This window comes from Hypomesus nipponensis, chromosome 15 (assembly GCF_054491055.1).
Source record: "Hypomesus nipponensis isolate SF chromosome 15, ASM5449105v1, whole genome shotgun sequence".
In the NCBI taxonomy this organism is placed as follows: domain Eukaryota; kingdom Metazoa; phylum Chordata; class Actinopteri; order Osmeriformes; family Osmeridae; genus Hypomesus; species Hypomesus nipponensis.
Window position 1 is genome coordinate 11,505,001 of NC_140375.1, and position 18,045 is coordinate 11,523,045.

At 41.1% G+C, this 18,045-nt stretch overlaps 1 protein-coding gene across 2 annotated transcripts in view; it reads left to right on the forward strand.

The window, feature by feature from the left end:
- The window catches only part of lsamp (limbic system associated membrane protein), a 256,686-nt gene that overhangs the window by 156,403 nt on the left and 82,238 nt on the right, over positions 1 to 18,045 (forward strand). Inside the window, exon 2 of one of the 2 annotated variants that reach the window (XM_084674711.1) lies at positions 7,125 to 7,209. In XM_084674711.1, the coding sequence (XP_084530837.1) occupies positions 7,125 to 7,209 (85 nt within the window). Of the gene's footprint in view, positions 1 to 6,760; positions 7,210 to 18,045 lie in introns of those variants that run through there. The other variant, XM_084674710.1, reaches the window with a different exon arrangement.

Below are 18,045 nucleotides of genomic sequence, written 5' to 3' on the forward strand. Positions count from 1 at the left end.
CACCCATGGGTTAAATCCCCCCTCGGCTCCGGCTATCGGCCACTCAACTGCCAGCCGACATCCTATTTACTAGTCTAACGGAGCTAAAGCCAACCACAATACTTTTTTTCAGATTGAGAGGGCTTCAGTTGAACACCCTCAAATGTCCCAGTGTAGTAAACGTTGACAGCGCACGGAGTGAATACAACACTTGTTCATATCAATGCTTTGCTCTTCTCTTGAATATAAATATTGGTTTAAAAAATCTGACTCTGTACCCACTTGTTTTAGGCTACTCCAAATACTCAAGGTGTGCAGATTCCAAATTGTGATACTGCCCATCTTTCTAGATCCTCCAGCCATCAGTAAACGGTGGGTCAATATCACCTGGGGGAAAAGGTTCAGCTTTATTATAAAGATGTGCCTCCGGCGATTCAGAGATTGATACATGCTACAACTCAGCAGGACATCAAATAGCAACCCCTGACACACACAAAAAATACAAAATAAACTCCAACAGGAAATATGTCAACATTGATTTCAAATGCAGGCTACATCCTCAGCCACGGGATTGTATTCATTGTGCGAATTCCTTCAACTGACCTTAAAAATAACCTTAATACTTTTGGTTGTTGACCTTCACGTCCCTTCAAGCAGTTGGCAGTTTGTTTTGGATCACTTTTGGGCTATAAGCTCTGCACCTTCCACTGTAGCTTAGATTTGAAAATGTATGGGTAGAAGTATCATTCATATAAATAATCCATTGATAGATCAACAAACCATAAACACAAGTAATTCTGGCTCTAGCTCAACTGCGGACAGAGCTGAACAAATGAAGAATGCAAGAGTTTGGAGATGGACAAGGAAACTGTGGAGTATGTCAACTATACTGTAATTAACTTGATGTGTTGACAGTTATTTATTAATCAGTTTCTCATACTGTAAAAACGTTTTTATGAAGTGATAGTTCCAAGATCTGCAACTAACCTATAAAGCATGATCATAATAACAAATGTGGTAAAGAAGCTGTGTTGAGGAATAATAGTTCAAGGTGAATTTGTATTAGGAAAAACAACATATGTACTGTATGTTTACAGTACATACAAACTTCATATACAATATTTATGGTAAAACTTTAAATTAAATTTACAATGTTAGTACCGAGGATTAGCAGTATTTGTTATTACAAAAATGTGGCATAGTGGGGTGTTGGCCTAACAGTTGGTACAAAGTGGAATGGTACAAAGTGACTGTTGAAGGCTGTGTTAATTAAACAGGATCATTATTTATTATTCAGGTCCACTTACCACAAGGGACAACCCCATACCAAGTTTCACTTGTGTAACAACCTATACCATACACATAATAAATGTAATTACACAGCAGGTTGTATTTAACTGCGGTAACAATAGGTATTGCTTTGTACGTGCATGGTAGTTAATGTACACTTAATATTTGTGGGAAATGTTTTGTATAAAGGTTTGATATAAACGTGTGCATGTCCTATAAAAATTCACCTTGAACAAACTCAAGCTAAATCCCTGACCACAGCTAGTGTGCACGGCTCAAATGTGCATGTCTTCTGTTAGAGATGAATAATATGTGAAAGGCTGACCTGAGGGTCATTTCAAAGTAATTCTGTAGAGAGGAAGGAGATGCTGTTGCTGTTGAGGTAGTGTGTGAGATCATTTGTGGTTGCAATATATAATGGTCAAACGTTGAGTAAGGTCAAACCCTGACCGTCACACCTTCAGAGTGATTCAGTGCCTGATTAGCTTTCCAATCGAGAGGCCAGCACGTCAGAATCTGCATTTGCATGGTGATTGACCTGAACTGCATCTATTTATTTCCCCTAACAGCAATGATAATGGAATAAATTGTTGCAGGAATGATTGAGCGATTCTTCAGTTACTCCTGTCTGCCCTCCTCTGACCACCATTCTGACCAGTGAACTATTGTAGATTCTCTTATTTCCAATTTGGAACAAAGTCCATAGACTATCCATGTGTCACGTCAAAATGAGGGTTTCACATTGTACAAAAGTACAGTATATAGAAATAGTGATTGTATGACTGCACAGACCCTATTGGCTACAGTTCAAATTTAATTTAATAAATGTATGGATGTATGTATGTTTTCTGGGGCTACATAATGCATCTGTCTGTACATTTGAGTGCTTGGGTATGGCTCGGTTAAACGCTTTGGCCCCCTGGCCTTCAGAGAAACCTTCGGATCGGATTCATTCACAGGTTTTTGCTGACCGGTATATTTTGTTGCAGATGAGGGTTTTCTTCTCTGAATAAAATGAATACTCTCACTGTGAGCTTTGGGGGTTAGAGGAGGACATGGTTTCAAATAAACTCAACTGAAAGAAAGTGTGTGTCTGCACCTCTCACTCTGACACACACTTAATAAGCATTTTTATTTTAAATTCTTGAGCATTTTATTGAGGTTTCCATCGGATACTTTAACTTATCTTGACCAGCATTTTTGGTTGTTTGCAGTTCTAGGGTGATGAACTATGTGCGGTGGGTTGAGACCATAATAATTTTCCTCAAACCAAATATGAAGCTGTGTCTTAGTTTAAGAGGAAACCCTAACAGAATACACATTGGTGTTTGAGTAATGTTCTTGATCCCAACACAACTCGCAGAAATACTTATTTTGTTTATCAGACTTGGCATCTAATCAATCTGTTCTGCAACGAAGAAAAAATAAACCTGCTCGCCATGCGTTTAAATATGATGTGTCTAGACAGCTTAGGCCCTCACGTCAGCATATACAGTAGATCTTTGAATCACTCACAAGACAATGTTTAATGGGGGCAAAATATCACCCTGACAGATGGATGCCTTGAGTTTAGTTTTAAAAGCCTGTGTTTGCACATACTCTATACATTAAGATGAAATTCCCATGGTGCAACATCTTAAACAAGTGTAGAGATACACCCATGTAGCCTTCTGTCAATTCATCAAAGATAGGCACATGGCATGCCAATTCCAATGTGTTAATTTCTTTGGAAGAATGATTTTTGTGCAGTGCACATGTCACATGCACACACATCCACACAGGCCAAGGTGGGCCTTGTATTGCTGTGATATATTGCTGAGTCCGTTGCCTGTATCTTTTTTTCTTGCATATCATGCATTTTGCCGTCAAGGCTCAGGCCTGAAAGAAATGTCAAGGTAAATTATGCCTTTACTCCTTCTCTGCACAAAGAGAATGAGACTCATCAGTGTTCCCACGCTGTAGTGGGCGTGTTGGTTAATGTCTGCCATTCCCCTCCTGACACAGGCCACAGGTTCTTTGATAACAGGAGGATCTCCAGGGCGGAGCCGCTCGTCCACAGTGCTGTTGGTGTTGCAAGCCAGTTTTTTTTCATAGAAAAGGTTATGCCGCTGCAAAGTAGTTCAAGCCAAATCCAGAAAAAGGTTTCATAATGGGGCCCTTTTGGTTTGAAAGTGCCACTTTGGTTTGGTATTTGCTATCTTGACTGGGGGATGGAATATTCTAACTCTTTTGAGTCTCTTCCTGAACACAAGGAATTAGGGGGCTGTTAATTAGTTCCATACAGGCTTCATTATCCCTCTCTCACTGCAGTTCTTACAATGACTGACATACAATTTTCTGTCACGTTATAGTAAAATGATGTAGGCTATGATGCATATATAAGTCATTCAGTTAAAGAACAGATACATTTTAATGATAAGTTGCTGTGTACCATACAAAAGAGGTTTTCAGTAGTCTATCGCTCTGTGAGTGTGTGTGTGTGCGCACGCGTGTGCGTGCGCACAGGAGTGATTCCTTTTTTTGTCTTCCATCCCACAGTAGGGAACTTCTCAGTGGCATGCTAATGGATCTCTGTCGTTCAGTTTGTTTGTGTGTGTGTGTGTGTGGGAAGGTGGGGGGGGGGGGGGGTATGTGTGTGGTTTATTCAATCCAGGGGGGGTTGGGGTATGTGTGCGGTTTCTTCAATCCAGGGTAGTGTGAAGGAGGAGGCTTCAGAATCACTGGCCTTTTGTTCATGTTGGGTGAGTATAGCTGATACAGGAGACATGATTAATAGATACTGCAACCATAGCACACTGATGCCTCATACTAGAGTATTCAGTGGCTAATACAGTAAACTATTTCAGTATTTTTCAGTAGTTTATTCACAAAGTAGCATTTGGTTTGGTTCAAATGTTAAAATTGTATCTTATCATTCTACGGAAATATGACAACTATCTACTTTCCAAAGTACAAAGTATTGGTTAAAACACTGGATGGTGATTTGGATTGGTTGGACAGCTCCTGTGCCCAATTACCCAACCACTATGATGGATCGTTATATATATTTGTTATGTTTGAAATGCTAGAATGGACAGGATCAAGTGTTTACTTTCAGCTGCCTGGTTACATACATGTATTCTTTATATCACACTCTCAATTTCAGTCACTGACATGATGCTCTTATTTTCCTGTGGTAGAGATGCGTGCTGTTATTGGAGAGAGGCTTAGATTCCTGTGGTAGAGATGTGTGCTGTTATTGGACAGAGGCTTAGATTCCTGTGGTAGAGATCTGTGCTGTTATTGGAGACTTTGATACATTGTTTGTTACTTCCACCTCCATCTTATTACTGAACAGGACGGATAACAGGTGTGCGGTCGTCAACGGTGTGGGATTATTTTTGTTCTTGCGAACACTTTGTCCAAACACACTAGATGTGAGATTCTCCTATGTTCATCCTTAACTGGAAGTGACTGGATTTTAATCCTTGTGTGACGTTCAAAGTTTTGTTCACACCCAACGCTCGCTAGTCTGATGGACTCACAAAATTGTTGGGTTTTCAAAACAATACAGCCATGACAATTTCTGTAAACAAACCCTCAATTTGCACCGTGCTGTGGTAGTGTTGGTAGTGTTTTTATTAACAATGTATCAAAGTAGTGCATCAAAAGAATGTATTGTGATAACATTCCTACAAGTCATGTTGTAATTTGTACCTATTACAAAGCTTATACGTTTAAATAAAGCAAGGAACAGTCAGAAAGGTAAAATGACAAACAGGTTATTGGTGCTGTGTTGAAACAACAGACCAGGGAAGAGGAAAGAATAGAGAAAGCCCACAGCAAGTCATTTTAACTTTTTTCAAAACTTTGATATTATCACGCCTAAATGTATGTAATATAAATGTTTGTGTGTGTGTGTGTGTGTGTGTGTGGGGGGGGGGGGGCAGATTATGAAAAAGTGTTTTTGTACAAAATCTTCACAGAAAATGAGCTAAGGCCAATGAGTATTAGTTGAATATTATTGTTAATTCTTTTTGTAAATATTGAAAATGGGTCCTTCACACCCCGAACACCACACAACAATTATACTTTCTCACTATGGTACTAACTATTTTGCAAGCTGTAGATTTTCTTTCAGTTTGAAACACCATGGTGTCATTTCAAGAAACATATATCTAATGTTTGCAGATGTCTAGGGAAGTTGTTAAATTGTTAAACTGTCTTCCAAAAAAAAAAAAAAAAAATTGGGTTTAAAGCTATAATAATCCACTGTATGTGCAAGTGGCAACTAGATCCTTGAATGTAAATACCAATGGTTCTCAGTTTCCAAGGATATCATCCAAACATTGCATCTGCTTTTCTGTAATGGGGAGACTAAAAAGGATGGCAGGTCTCTTCTACAGTTGAAAGCATTTTAGGGCTCTGTTTAATGCACTAATATTAGCACTTCCATCAACTCTCCAATATTAATTATCTCCCATAATTCCCTCCAATCTCCAGCAGATGCAGTTCCATTTGGGCTAATCTTTCTCTTAAGCCTTGTCGCAGCACACTTAGAAGTCTGTGCTTGCTAGATTTTTGCTGGTAAAACTAAAACAATATATTAATAAAAACACTAATGTTGATCTACAACCAGTTGTACCACCTAGTTTTTATCAGAAGATTATACTTTGATCACACTTTAAAGCAAATAACCACACTTTTCTGGGTTTAACTGCATGTTCCTTACTGATAATTAGGTGTATGTAGACATTGCAGATCATTTATTTATATATATAATTATTTATTTTTCTGTGAAAATATTAAATAAATAAAAACGATGTGATTATACTTGCAATTCATTAAGCTAAGATGATTAAACATTAGGGCATGGCCTATTAAATTTGTTTTCCTGATTGGCACAGAGCCTTCATTATTGCATTTACATTAGTGATGAAGTTGAAGGCGAGCATGCCCTTGTAACTCTTGGCCTTGGTTCTAGTGACAGCCAGGCAAAGTGATTGTAATTATCATCACTGTCATACGCACAGCCAAAGTCTAGACGCAGTTTTATTGCAACAGATTGGACCTGACCCTGTAAATAAACAGATTGTTTTTTAAAGCCTCCAGCTACTCTCATCATGCATAGCACCATTTTCAACTGTGATGTTGGTTCCTTGGTCACACAAACATGTTTGTGTGAAATAATTTTCCCATAAACTAATTTTTTTGATGTATGACTGCAATCATTCAAATCACTTTCAAGTACATTTGTCACACAAAAAAAAACTTTAATAGAACAAACGAGTAACTGTTTTCTCCTCTCTTTTCCTTTCCTTTCCTCTCCTCTCCTCTGAGCTGTCTTCTGCAGTTGTGTCTCGCAGAAAGGGACCTCAGATGGTGCTGTTGTCGTGACAACCAATAAGGGAGCATCAGACTTGCATGGAGTGGGGTGGGGTGGGAGGGGGCAGCAGTGCGATGTAGAAGCGGGGGTGGGGTAATCTGTTAGAGCGAGCGCAGGAGCGAGCGCAGGAGCGAGAGCCACTGAATGTAGAGAGGACTGACTCTCCCTCTCTCTGAACAACTCACAGGCTGCGTGCCACTGTCTTTACGCGGGAGCATAGCGGCTCAGTGGAATACGGTCTTTGCGCTTAGAGGGTTTACGGAATACGTTTTTTTTTTATCCGAGGCTTTTCCTGTTTGTTATTTATTCTGCAATAGCTTTACTTTATCCGAGAAGTATCGGAGCGCGACTTTTATTTCCAATAAAGTCCAGAACAACACTTTTCTCTTGGATCTACCACACGTCCCATTCGAAATGGTGGTTGGTAGGAGATCGTGTTGGAAGCAATTGCAAGCTGCTTTTTTCAGACTCCTATGTCTCATTCCTACAGGGTTCCCGGTGCGAAGTGTGGATATGCAGCGGGCGAGTGCGACTGACAACATTACCATCCGGCAGGGTGATACAGCGGTAATCAGGTAGGACTCAGTCCAACTTTCCTCTTCATTCGCTGCATCCAAGTGATGCTGCGGAGGCTCTGTAGCCTACTGTATGTAGCCTCATACAAGTAACCTACACGACGGTCATTTTGCCATTTATTGTTTTATGAATTATTTTACTAGGCGGAGCGAACCATCTGATTTAAAACAATGTGTTGCAATTTATGTTCACTTTTAAATTAAACTCGAACGAAGTTTGAATCGGATGCAAAAGATGAAGGGGCTTTGGGAACCTTTTACAATACGTGGTAGCCTATACCCCATTAAACATTTTGATTTGACTGGCATAATGTAGGTAACTGTAGCCTAGCCTACAAAGAAAATCTGCATTTATTTAAAAACGAATTCCCGTAATTTGGCACAGATTCAAATGATGTCGTCCAAAGTGTGCTAAAAATAAACGCAACCTACGAGACCACCATATCTTATAGCTGTGACTGAGAACATAATGTGCGTCACACTAAAGCCAAGAGATGCTTCTCGCGGATTAGGAGGCTGTTGGTTTTATTAAGCAAGGGAAGATCGTAGTGATCTGAGGCTGCTGCTGCGAGGCTGCTGCTTAAAATGTTGAGGTGAATAGAGTATGGGACGGGGGGATAAGAGGGGTTGGCTGAAGGCTATTAACTGCGCCGTTAGATACCTTGAATGCAAATTTGTAGCAACTAATATCTTAAACTACAAAAACTCATCGTAACTGACATCGGCAAAGTGTTCTTTGGGTCAGGTTTGTCGGGAAAGGTCTTACACTTAATCACCTGCCAGACAATGCAAGCTGTCAATTTAAGGCTATTGTGATATTGTTGGACAGATGTCTTCGGTCACGTGGACAGCGACGTGCGTTTTGGAGGGATGTGCTCTCTTCCAAGAGGATTTGACGTGTATTAACAGGGCACTCCCCCGCCCTAGCTCTATTAATATTTTGAAGTTTACATTGTTGCTGGGCTATTGCTCTACACAAAAACAAAACTAGCCTATTCTCAAGTAGCCTACCCAGAACGTTTTATGACAACGTGTTTTTTAGACTAGGGTAAGATGCTTAGGTCTCACATTGTAAGGTAAGGCGGTTTATAATTTGTCACTTTCAATAGCATACTATAATTTACCTAATTATTTATAACTTCCTTATACTTAATTTCTGTACAGTGTTTCAGAAGTGATGATATTTAACATTTGCAGTTTTTAGGTGAGGAGATGAGAACAAGCTCAATCACAAGGACAGCCCATGTGACCTACACAAACCTTCAAATGGAACCAGTGATGATGATGATGATAATGATGATGACATGGAACTAGGCCCATCTCATTTTGCTGCTGGCCCCTGAGGTGCTGAACCCATGGGGTCAAACATTGTCTGTCAATGTTGATGTTAGTCTGACCTGCATATTTAGGGATGAATCCACTCAACGGAATCCCTCACAGAAACAGCCAGCTCCCATCAATATAATTACCTGATCATCAAATGAGTCAATTCAGTCTCAGCCATTGTTGAACTTAACCCAGGGGTCATTCCATTTGTCTCACTCTGAAAATCCAATCCAGTCTATCCCAGTGGAAACGCAGTTTCCATTAATTCAGTCAATGCATTTATTTCCTTCAGTGAAATTAAATGATGACCTTTTTCCCCTGGTTATGGAAACTAGTGAAATTCATAGTTGACGGTTGTCCATTTGAATACCATTCAGATTGAAAAGCCTCAGATTTCAGCCCTTTTATTCTCTGTATTGGATGCCAGAAGTTAGGTTAGGTTCAAGTTATTCACTGTTATCCAAACCACACACACTACAGACGTTTTTGAGTCTTTTAGCGGCTCAATTTTAAAACACCCACCATTTTTCAACCTCGACTGCCACTGCAGCAAACTAGATAGAAAAACATGAGAGGGGCTTTGAGGGCAAGGCCCCAGGCTAGTCATTGTGGAGCCAGAAAGTGTATAAGTTGGTTTAGACTAGCGGTAGCGCTATGTGGGGCCTGGAGGTGCAATATAGTTAGCGTACCTCATCTAACGCTTGTGGCTTACCCATGACACCACTGGCAGAAGCAGAGGCTGGAAGAGAGAGTGTGAAAATTGTTTGGATATAAAAGCAGCAGGCTTATGTCTGAAATGTAGAATATTACACCTAATCAAATACATGAAAATGAAATGTAACTACCTTTAATTGTGTTTACTCCCCTGTGCATGGACTCAAATAATTATATTGTATAGCAAAAACAAGGCAAAAAACTAACAGCAATCACCACTGAGTAGAGTACTTAGCTTTTGCAATGGCTTGGACAGTATTTCAACTGCAAGTTCATCTTGTAACGTAACTGAAGTTGTGTAATTTAATGTGGAATGGTATTTTGTATGATATACTACTGTATTTGTGGTGGACTAAATATCAGCTGGAGGGACTTAAAAATACTTTGACCTCTTTTGCTTGAATAACCGCTTAAAGAGTTAATCCGGGTAAGCTTATAGTGTTGCTGGTACTGTTGGATTCTTCAAGGGGGGCATTACTTGTGGACAATTGATCATTGCATTAGTAGCTTGAGCATCAAACTGTGTACTGTTTTATTTTTGTCTGTTAGAATTCACTTGTGCCTTAGGGTCATGACAGTGTTCTGTCAGCTCAGACAAACATTGCCCAGAGTGACATTTTTAAGTTGTCTCATGTCAGTTAAACATTTTCATCAGAGAGGGTTACATCTGAGCTGATATCCCCACGGTTTTGTCAGAAGATCACACATTTAGGTTTCACTGACAAGCAGCCCATATTCTGAGACCACATCATGACTGACACTGCTTCTCCGCTTGACAGCCTGCATTAAACGGCTATCTTTTAAAAGGAATTATGCCTTGATGGAAAGTTTTTTTTGACGTTAAAATCTTTTTCAGCTCTTTTTAGTCCTCAATGTTTTACTTTTTAATTGCTTTTTCCTCTCCCTGCCTGTGTGGTGGCCTGCAGGGCTCAGTTTTGATGTGGTGAGAAGCGCTGGAAATTGTCAATTGCTTATTAAAGTGTTAATGACATAGTGTGTGTTATTGCTCTCCTCCAGGTCAATTATCAGTTCTTTGACAATATCCTCCCCCCTCGCTGTCGCTCTCTGGTTATTTCTGGGAAGATTGTGTTGTGCTGGTGTTTTGCCCTTTAGCTTTCTGTCACCACAACCCTGGATCTCTCTCCTTAATCTAATCTCTTTTTTTTTTTTTATACACCAGGCTCTGTGTACTGGAAACCTGCCTGCAACTTCAGAGAAAGGGGATTGTGAGCAGCATACTCTTGATACTCCTCCCTTGTGTATAGACAATGTGTAGGGTTTTGGTGATCACTGTAGCCTGTATTGTATGGGCAAGTGTACATGGAACCTATGCTGTTTCCTGGTCTCAAGACCATCTGTGAAAGAGATAGTGAGAGCGAAAGAGAGTGTGTGTTTAGGTGTATGTGTGTGTGGATGGCAGGATATGGTGATATGATTTGGGAGTGCGGATCAAATGTATGATGCGGTTGACTGTGTGATCATCAAACCATGGTACAAAGTTGTATTCAAGGGAACTGCACCGAAGAGCTGTGTTTTTGGGAATTTTATTTCAGCCTTACTGATGCAAAATAGTTTATAGTTATATATTTATCTGTCACATATTGTACTATAATTCTCCAATCACAAAAATAATATGTGAACAATAGTATAAACACATCCTTCTGTTTGTATTGAAAACGTGTAATCAACTGCAATTACTGCAGGTTTTGCAGTACCTCAGTAGACTAGGACTTAGTCTACTGAGGTACTGCAACTAGTTGCGGAATCTTAACTAGTTATGGAATCAATTAATGGCTTCCAATCTCCAGAGATTTCTACTGTAATACAGCTGTTCTATTTGCGACAGCAGTATGACCAGTCACAACAGCAACACATGTCACAACCGAGCCATTGCTGCACTGACTGAAAACAAAATAGAAAATCAATGTACGGGGTTTTCAGGAGGAAGGAAACTGCAATACAATTTTGGATGACCCTCCCCCGAGGGACGGCATCTCTCAATAAGTCACCAGAGGAAGAGTCTTGTCTACAGTTTAGTACCTCCGCAGGCCTCGCTCCGTGCTCGCCACCTCTAGCACCTCCCTTATGGCTCCTCCCTTCTCACCCTGCCTGCCCTGGGCCCTCTATGCAGTAGTGACCTGATTTACAAAGAGAGAGAGAGAGAGAGAGTTAGAGAGAGGAGAGATGGATGGAGGGAGGGAGGGAAGGAGAGAGGATGGTGGAAGTAGAGAAACGGGACCAGAGAGAGGGAGAGAGAGATGGAAGGATGGAGGGAGAAACCAGGGACATACAGCATTAGTACAATCAGCAGCATAATCCTCTCTGTTCCCACCAGGGCAGACGCAGGATTTTCAAATCAATTTCATTTTCACTCATGATGCTACTGTCGAAAAGCTGTGTGTCGGCCAGCAACAACATTATCTCCCTGGCCCAATTTATTTTGGGACACAACAGGGGTTAGGATTGGGGTGTGTGGAGTCATTCAGGGGGGTATTTGGACTTTTAGGAACTATGGAAGTTTTTAAGAAGATTTGGGGCAGTTCTTAATCATTAAAACTTCCCCAAACTGTTGTGTTTGTGTGTTTTCATACATAGAAGCTGGGTGGTTTGTGGCCAGTAGGACACAGGTTATTCAGAAGATGCTGTTGGTTTTTAAGCCTCATTCTAACCCTAATCCTTGGAGAGAATTACATATAAAGAGTAACAGTAGTAGTGGTGGGGGGAGGGAGAGAGGGAGAGGGAGAGGGAGAGGGAGAGGGAGAAGGAGAAGGAGAAGGAGAGGGAGAGGGAGAGGGAGAGGGAGAGGGAGAGGGAGAAGGAGAAGGAGAAGGAGAGGGAGAGGGAGAGGGAGAGGGAGAGGGAGAGGGAGAGGGAGAATAGACAGAGAGAAAAAGAAAAAGTGAGAAAGAAAGAGTCTGTTTACTGACTATGTAGAGCATCCTGGAGTCCTGGGGTTTTGGTGGTACTTTGACAGCCTCCCTGTCGGTGTTTGTCCGACCCTACGTAAGTGTTCAGCGCTTGTCCTCAAAGTTATCAAACACTTTTGTTTTTGTAAACAAGCCAGTGTTCCTTCTAGGTTATCGAGTTGTTTAAAAATGTGTGTTTCAAAGAGATAACTATATATGACCTCCTACTTGTCCAGATCATTTAAAAGTGCATATTTTCTAGGTCATTGTTGATAGCTGCTCTTTTCTTGCCCTTTTGGAAACAATTAGTGTGCACCTAATCCTTCCTAAGACCACTGAGCATGAATACATTCTCTTGGTCTTTAGGTATGCATTTGGTTTGTTGTGAGAGAGAGAGAGAGAGAGAGAGAGAGAGAGAGAGAAAGAGAGAGAGAGAGAGAGAGAGAGAGAGAGAGAGAGAGAGAGAGAATGATTGGTGTTTACAAAATGGTCGCTTTGTTAGTCAATAGACACACACACTAAGAGGGGCTAAAAATGTCCGTGTCCTGAATGAACAGCTCAATAAGACAATTACACCATCACAAGTATCATCAGAAGATCACTCCAAACACTGAAGAGGATTCACTCCATGTATGGGAGAGGCATTTACTTTGCCTCTTACCAGCCTCTATAAGAGACAGGATTGAAATATGGAGGCCTGTAGTTCGATATGAGTAAGCATATGTATATTGAAAGCAGATTAGACATGTTACCTTGAAATACTGAATTATTTCACCTAGAACAAGATGATAGTTGGTGCAGATTTTGTCAAGTGTTCATGTACATTGTGAAAGTGTTTGGCTTTGAAGGACCGTTTATGTATTTGTAGTCAACATACAAATACAATATGTTGTAGCAATGTCTGGGCATGACTACATTTGATAGAAGTCTGAACAAGATCTTTTAGAGCAAGATCAATCAGGCAACATTCAAAGAGAGAGAGGGAAAGAGAGAGAGAGAGAGAGAGAGAGAAAGAGAGAGAGAGAGAGAGAGAGAGAAAGAGAGAGAGTGAGAGAGAGAGAGTGAGAGAGAGAGAGAGAGAGAGACTGTGCAATTAATGAAGACCAACCAGTAATGATTGGATCACTCCCACATTTGATGTAATCTATTTGAATCCCTTTCAGGATGGTGTAAATAGTAAAATTTGTGTTCTCTGTCAATCAATACTTGGATATGAAAAGCTTTCATTGATTCCTTTGGAGCTAGAGCTTCAGGACAGATTTGTATGTCAAGGATGTTAAAGGTATGACAAGATACAAATCTCCCTGTAGGTTGGTTTGAAGCTCATTGCATCTGCTTGCACATAATCGAGTAAATAGGACAGGTGTAATCCACGAGATGCTCAAGTAATAATTTCAAAAGAAAAAGTTCTTTATTGGATTTTTTATTTTAATTTATCTTCATTCATAATGATAAGATCAACAGTGTATTCACTGATGTCTGCAGAATAACTATCAAAGTAGCAAAGCAAAGTAGTGCTACAGTTGATGGGCACGTCATGGAACAAGCAGTGGCCAAGGAACACGATCAAACATTATGGTACAAACACAAACATGGCTTTTCGTTGCCATGTTAGTACAATATTGTCCTTCCACCCATGTGGATTGAGGCTTGAAAGGTTTTAATGGTAGAACTGTTTTGGCTGAATTAGGTTTGTTTAAATCCCAACGGTCAGCTGCGTTTCATGTGTCCTAGCCCATGACAGAACCCAAAGGATAACATTATCATAACCCAAGCTTTGCTGCATAATTCTGCCTACAACGGTAGTAAGCACCACACATGACTAATTCATGGTAACCCTGTGTTCCCAACCACTTAAGTTACATTTGCTCAAGAAAGGAGATGCTGTCTGGGTTGAAGGGCGACGCGTAGAGTAGTGTATGATGGGGTTTCACCTCTGAGGATGCAAGGGTAGTCGTCTGGACCCCCAGGTCATCTGTAAAACAAGCCTTATAGAGAGAAGTCTTCTAGACAACAACCTTTAATGCTGAGTAATATTTATAACAAAAGAAACACTTACACAACATCCAATATGTGTATAACTCAGTGTACTGAGCTCACAACCTGCTAGGCTTTTACAAGGACAAATGAAAGAAAACAAGATTCAATGTTGTACTTTAATTCCGTATCATGTTTTTGTATTGTTGTTAAATTGTATTTCATCTAATTTCACCAGACACGTTCCCATAAAGCTGTTGAAGTGAAGGACAACTTGCATGGCAGCTATCGGTCTACAGAGATGATAAGAGAGTTCTACTTTTTTGCAATCACCTCACACCAAGAGAGATGGGCAGAATAGCAATTTAATGAGTCTGTAACTGAACAGTGGCAGGATCGCAAGCAGAGTTTAGAGAAAAGTTGGAAGACTGAATACTTGGACCCTGTGAGACATGGCAATAATAGGTTGTCTTTGTTTGGCTTCAAATGGAACGATGCACAGAGTTGACTTTCAACTCCTTAAATGTTCATCTGTCGGTGATATGATTTGTTTGCATTTTTGCCTTTTCTGTAGTCTGGGATCATTTTTTTTTAATTGGAAGGATTTTTATAAAAAATGTACTTGTTGGGTTGTTGTGGAGTAAAGACTCCTCTTTAAGTGGCTGTTTATTATTTTGTACTTACAGACAGCTGATGGTGCTTCTATGGTGTGTGTGTGTTTGTGGAGTGAAGCTGTGCACCATGAGCTGTAGCAGGGTTAAACGGATTAGAAACCCCTATGGTTATCCCATCAGCCGGGACGGAATACGCCAAAGAGGATTGGAGGATACACTTCATTGACTGCATGGACTCAAACCTTTCTTTTTTCCTGCCTTCAATCATATCTGGTAAAGAGGTAGCATACCACAACCAGTCCTCCTCTGACAAACATTATCAATTACTGTGCCAACCCCTCAGTGAATGCAATATGCCTTTGAATATTCAATTTTGATGGCTTTTGATCAGCAAGATACCATATTTAAACAAAATCCATACTTTGCACTTTTCTTTTCTTTTTTTCCTCATAATTCCAATGGTTCTAATTCCCACTGCATTTTATTAATTTAGTAGATGCTTTTATCCAAAGCAACAAACAAACAGTGCCGACATGAAGTGCAGCAGAAGGTCAAGAATCAGAAGTGACTAAGAGTATGTTGCTGCTCAGTCAGTGAACGGTCTGTATTTACCAGCCACAGTGTAATAGGGCATTTAGCTAACGCATACTATTCAGCAGATAAATAAGAAGCAATTCATAGGACATCTGATAAAAGCAGCAGGTGATGGCATTAACTTGGACGTCCTTCCAATTCTATTCAGCCACTTTGTGGTTGACTCTGTCCAACCTTACCAAGACAGAAGTAAGTTAATGAGGATGTGGGTTGTCACTGGAGTCCCCAGTGAGTTACCATCCTCTCTGCTTTTAGCTCAATGGGCTAATTATGTCTGTGTGTTCTGTGGCTGTGAACCACCCCCTACTGTGACTCTGGTTCTTCTGTCCTCCGACTCAGGAAAGAAGTCATCAGCTCAGTCTATTTGCTTGGCCAGTCCCCAGACCCGTGGTACAGGAGATTACTGAGGCTAGCCAAATGACACCCCCCCCCTCTCCCCACAGTAACTTCAGTCATAATGGAGAGAGAGAGAGAGAGAGAGAGAGAGAGAGAGAGAGAGAGAGAGAGAGAGAGAGAGAGAGAGAGAGAGAGAGAGAGAGAGAGAGAGAGAGAGAGAGAGAGAGAGAGAAAGAGAGAGAGAGAGAGAGAGAGAGAGAGAGGGAATGACAGAGAGAGGGAATCAGAGAGAGAGGGAATCAGAGAGAGAGGGAATGAGAGAAAGGCAGCATGAGAGAGAGAGGAGGGTGAAGCAGAGCCAAAGCTGCCCCTTTATAGCCTTTTAAGGTATTTTTGCGTGATAATTTGCTACCTGTCGAACAGTGGAGTACAGCATCAGCTTTTCTTTCTAATGGGATTGGGTGAGGTTGGGTGGGAGGTGATCTCACACCAAGATAGCACAGAGTGGTTGTGATCATGGGTGAAAGAGAGATTATTATTGTGAGCAAATGAGCAAGCAAATTAATTTTTCCCAAGATATTGCTTGTCTGTAATTTCTTCAGATATCATAGAGGCAGACTTAAAGGTTGTTGAATTATGTCTTTACTAAGATTTGTGTTTGTTCAAAGACACACATAAATAACTTGTGTAGCTTCACAAGGGCTATATCTTATAGCCTCGGGGAACTTTGTTAATATTCCCCATTGCAGTTTTTTCTCTCGACACTCTCCCTGTGCAAACTGTTCTTTTTCATCAGCATCCATTAGTGAGATTCCAGTCTACGCACAGACTTCAAAGCACACCATCTACAATGCTGCCAAATCAGAAATGACTATCGCCATAATACTGATGATGGTGGTGAGGATGATGATGGTGATGAAAATCATGATGAGATTTGAAGCGCTTTTAATTTTGTGCAACCATTTAGCAACGATTACGTGGGAGGTGGATGACAGTTAAGAGGAGGGGTGGGGGAGGGCAGGGAAAGAAAGGATGGTTTTGTGGTGAAAGAGACGATTATCTTTAATCATACATCTTCTCATTTTTACCTTGACCACGGCTCAGAAATTGTGGAGATCTGGGGGCCATGCAACTCTAATCAACCTTTCTGCTTTTGGAATATCAACACCATTGGCTGCTAAGAAGCTTTGCTTTTTAGTTGTAGGAAAAACACAAGCTTAGGTGACTCTAGTTCTCAGAATGCTTAAACAGCTAATGTGTTACATGGGGATCATCGCGTCTAAAACGGTCTTGGACTTGAGGTAACACGTCTGCTAATGAGGATCAGGTGTCTGGAGGTGGAGAAAGAGGGGGCGATGATGAGGAGGAAAAGAAAGAACCCAATGAAGAAGAGGAGGAACAGAGGAGGGTTAGAGAGGTAGGAGAAGGGCAAGGAAAGGAGAAGGGGCAGTGGATGAAGGGAGAACATGCAGAGGAGGGGAACAATAGAAGAATACGGCTTCTCCGAACTACACGTTCAAAATGTATGTAGAGATTCTTCGGAGGGACTTCATCAATCATGTGTTGTTGTGCTGCAGACTAACCACGGTTGTGATGGAACAGTTTGTCAGTGGTAACAGAGAGAGTCTACGCTTATCTAGTGTCTTCCAACGTCAGCTAGGGTTAGATCTAGTGCATAGTTGATCCAGGGTAAATCATATTTCATCAACATCAATATGAAAGGACTTCAGATTTTTCCTTACTCAAACATTCTCATGACTTGAAGCGATTTTGCACGCTGCTAAATATACCACTGTGTCTCTTGTCTTATCTCTAATTTCAGTTCACTAATCCAGCATATGGAGCCAAGTGAGAGTGTGATAAACGCTGTGTTTGGAAGCTGCTGAGGAAAACAGAAAGAGAGAGAGATCATAGGATACGCAAAACAACACAATCTGAAGCGGAACAATAGCAGGAGAACCTCAGGGACATGTTTAGATGTGGCGTCTGCATCTGAAGTTCCCGCTTATGGGTGGAAAAAGAAGCGTACACAAATCATCTCAGCATCCATGCTGGGTGTGTTTGTGTGCAAGGGCCTTGCCAGGGTGCACGTGTGCACGCCTGTCTGTGTTTGCCACTGTTCCCCTGCATGTGCACGCCTGTCTGTGTTTGCCACTGTTCCCCTGCATGTGCACGCCTGTCTGTGTTTGCCACTGTTCCCCTGCATGTGCACGCCTGTCTGTGTTTGCCACTGTTCCCCTGCATGTGCACGCCTGTCTGTGTTTGCCACTGTTCCCCTGCATGTGCACGCCACCTGTATGTTTGCCAGTGTGTATGGCTGTCTGTGCCCTTTTGTGTTCACTCCATAGAGGTGGAAAGAGGAGTGCTTA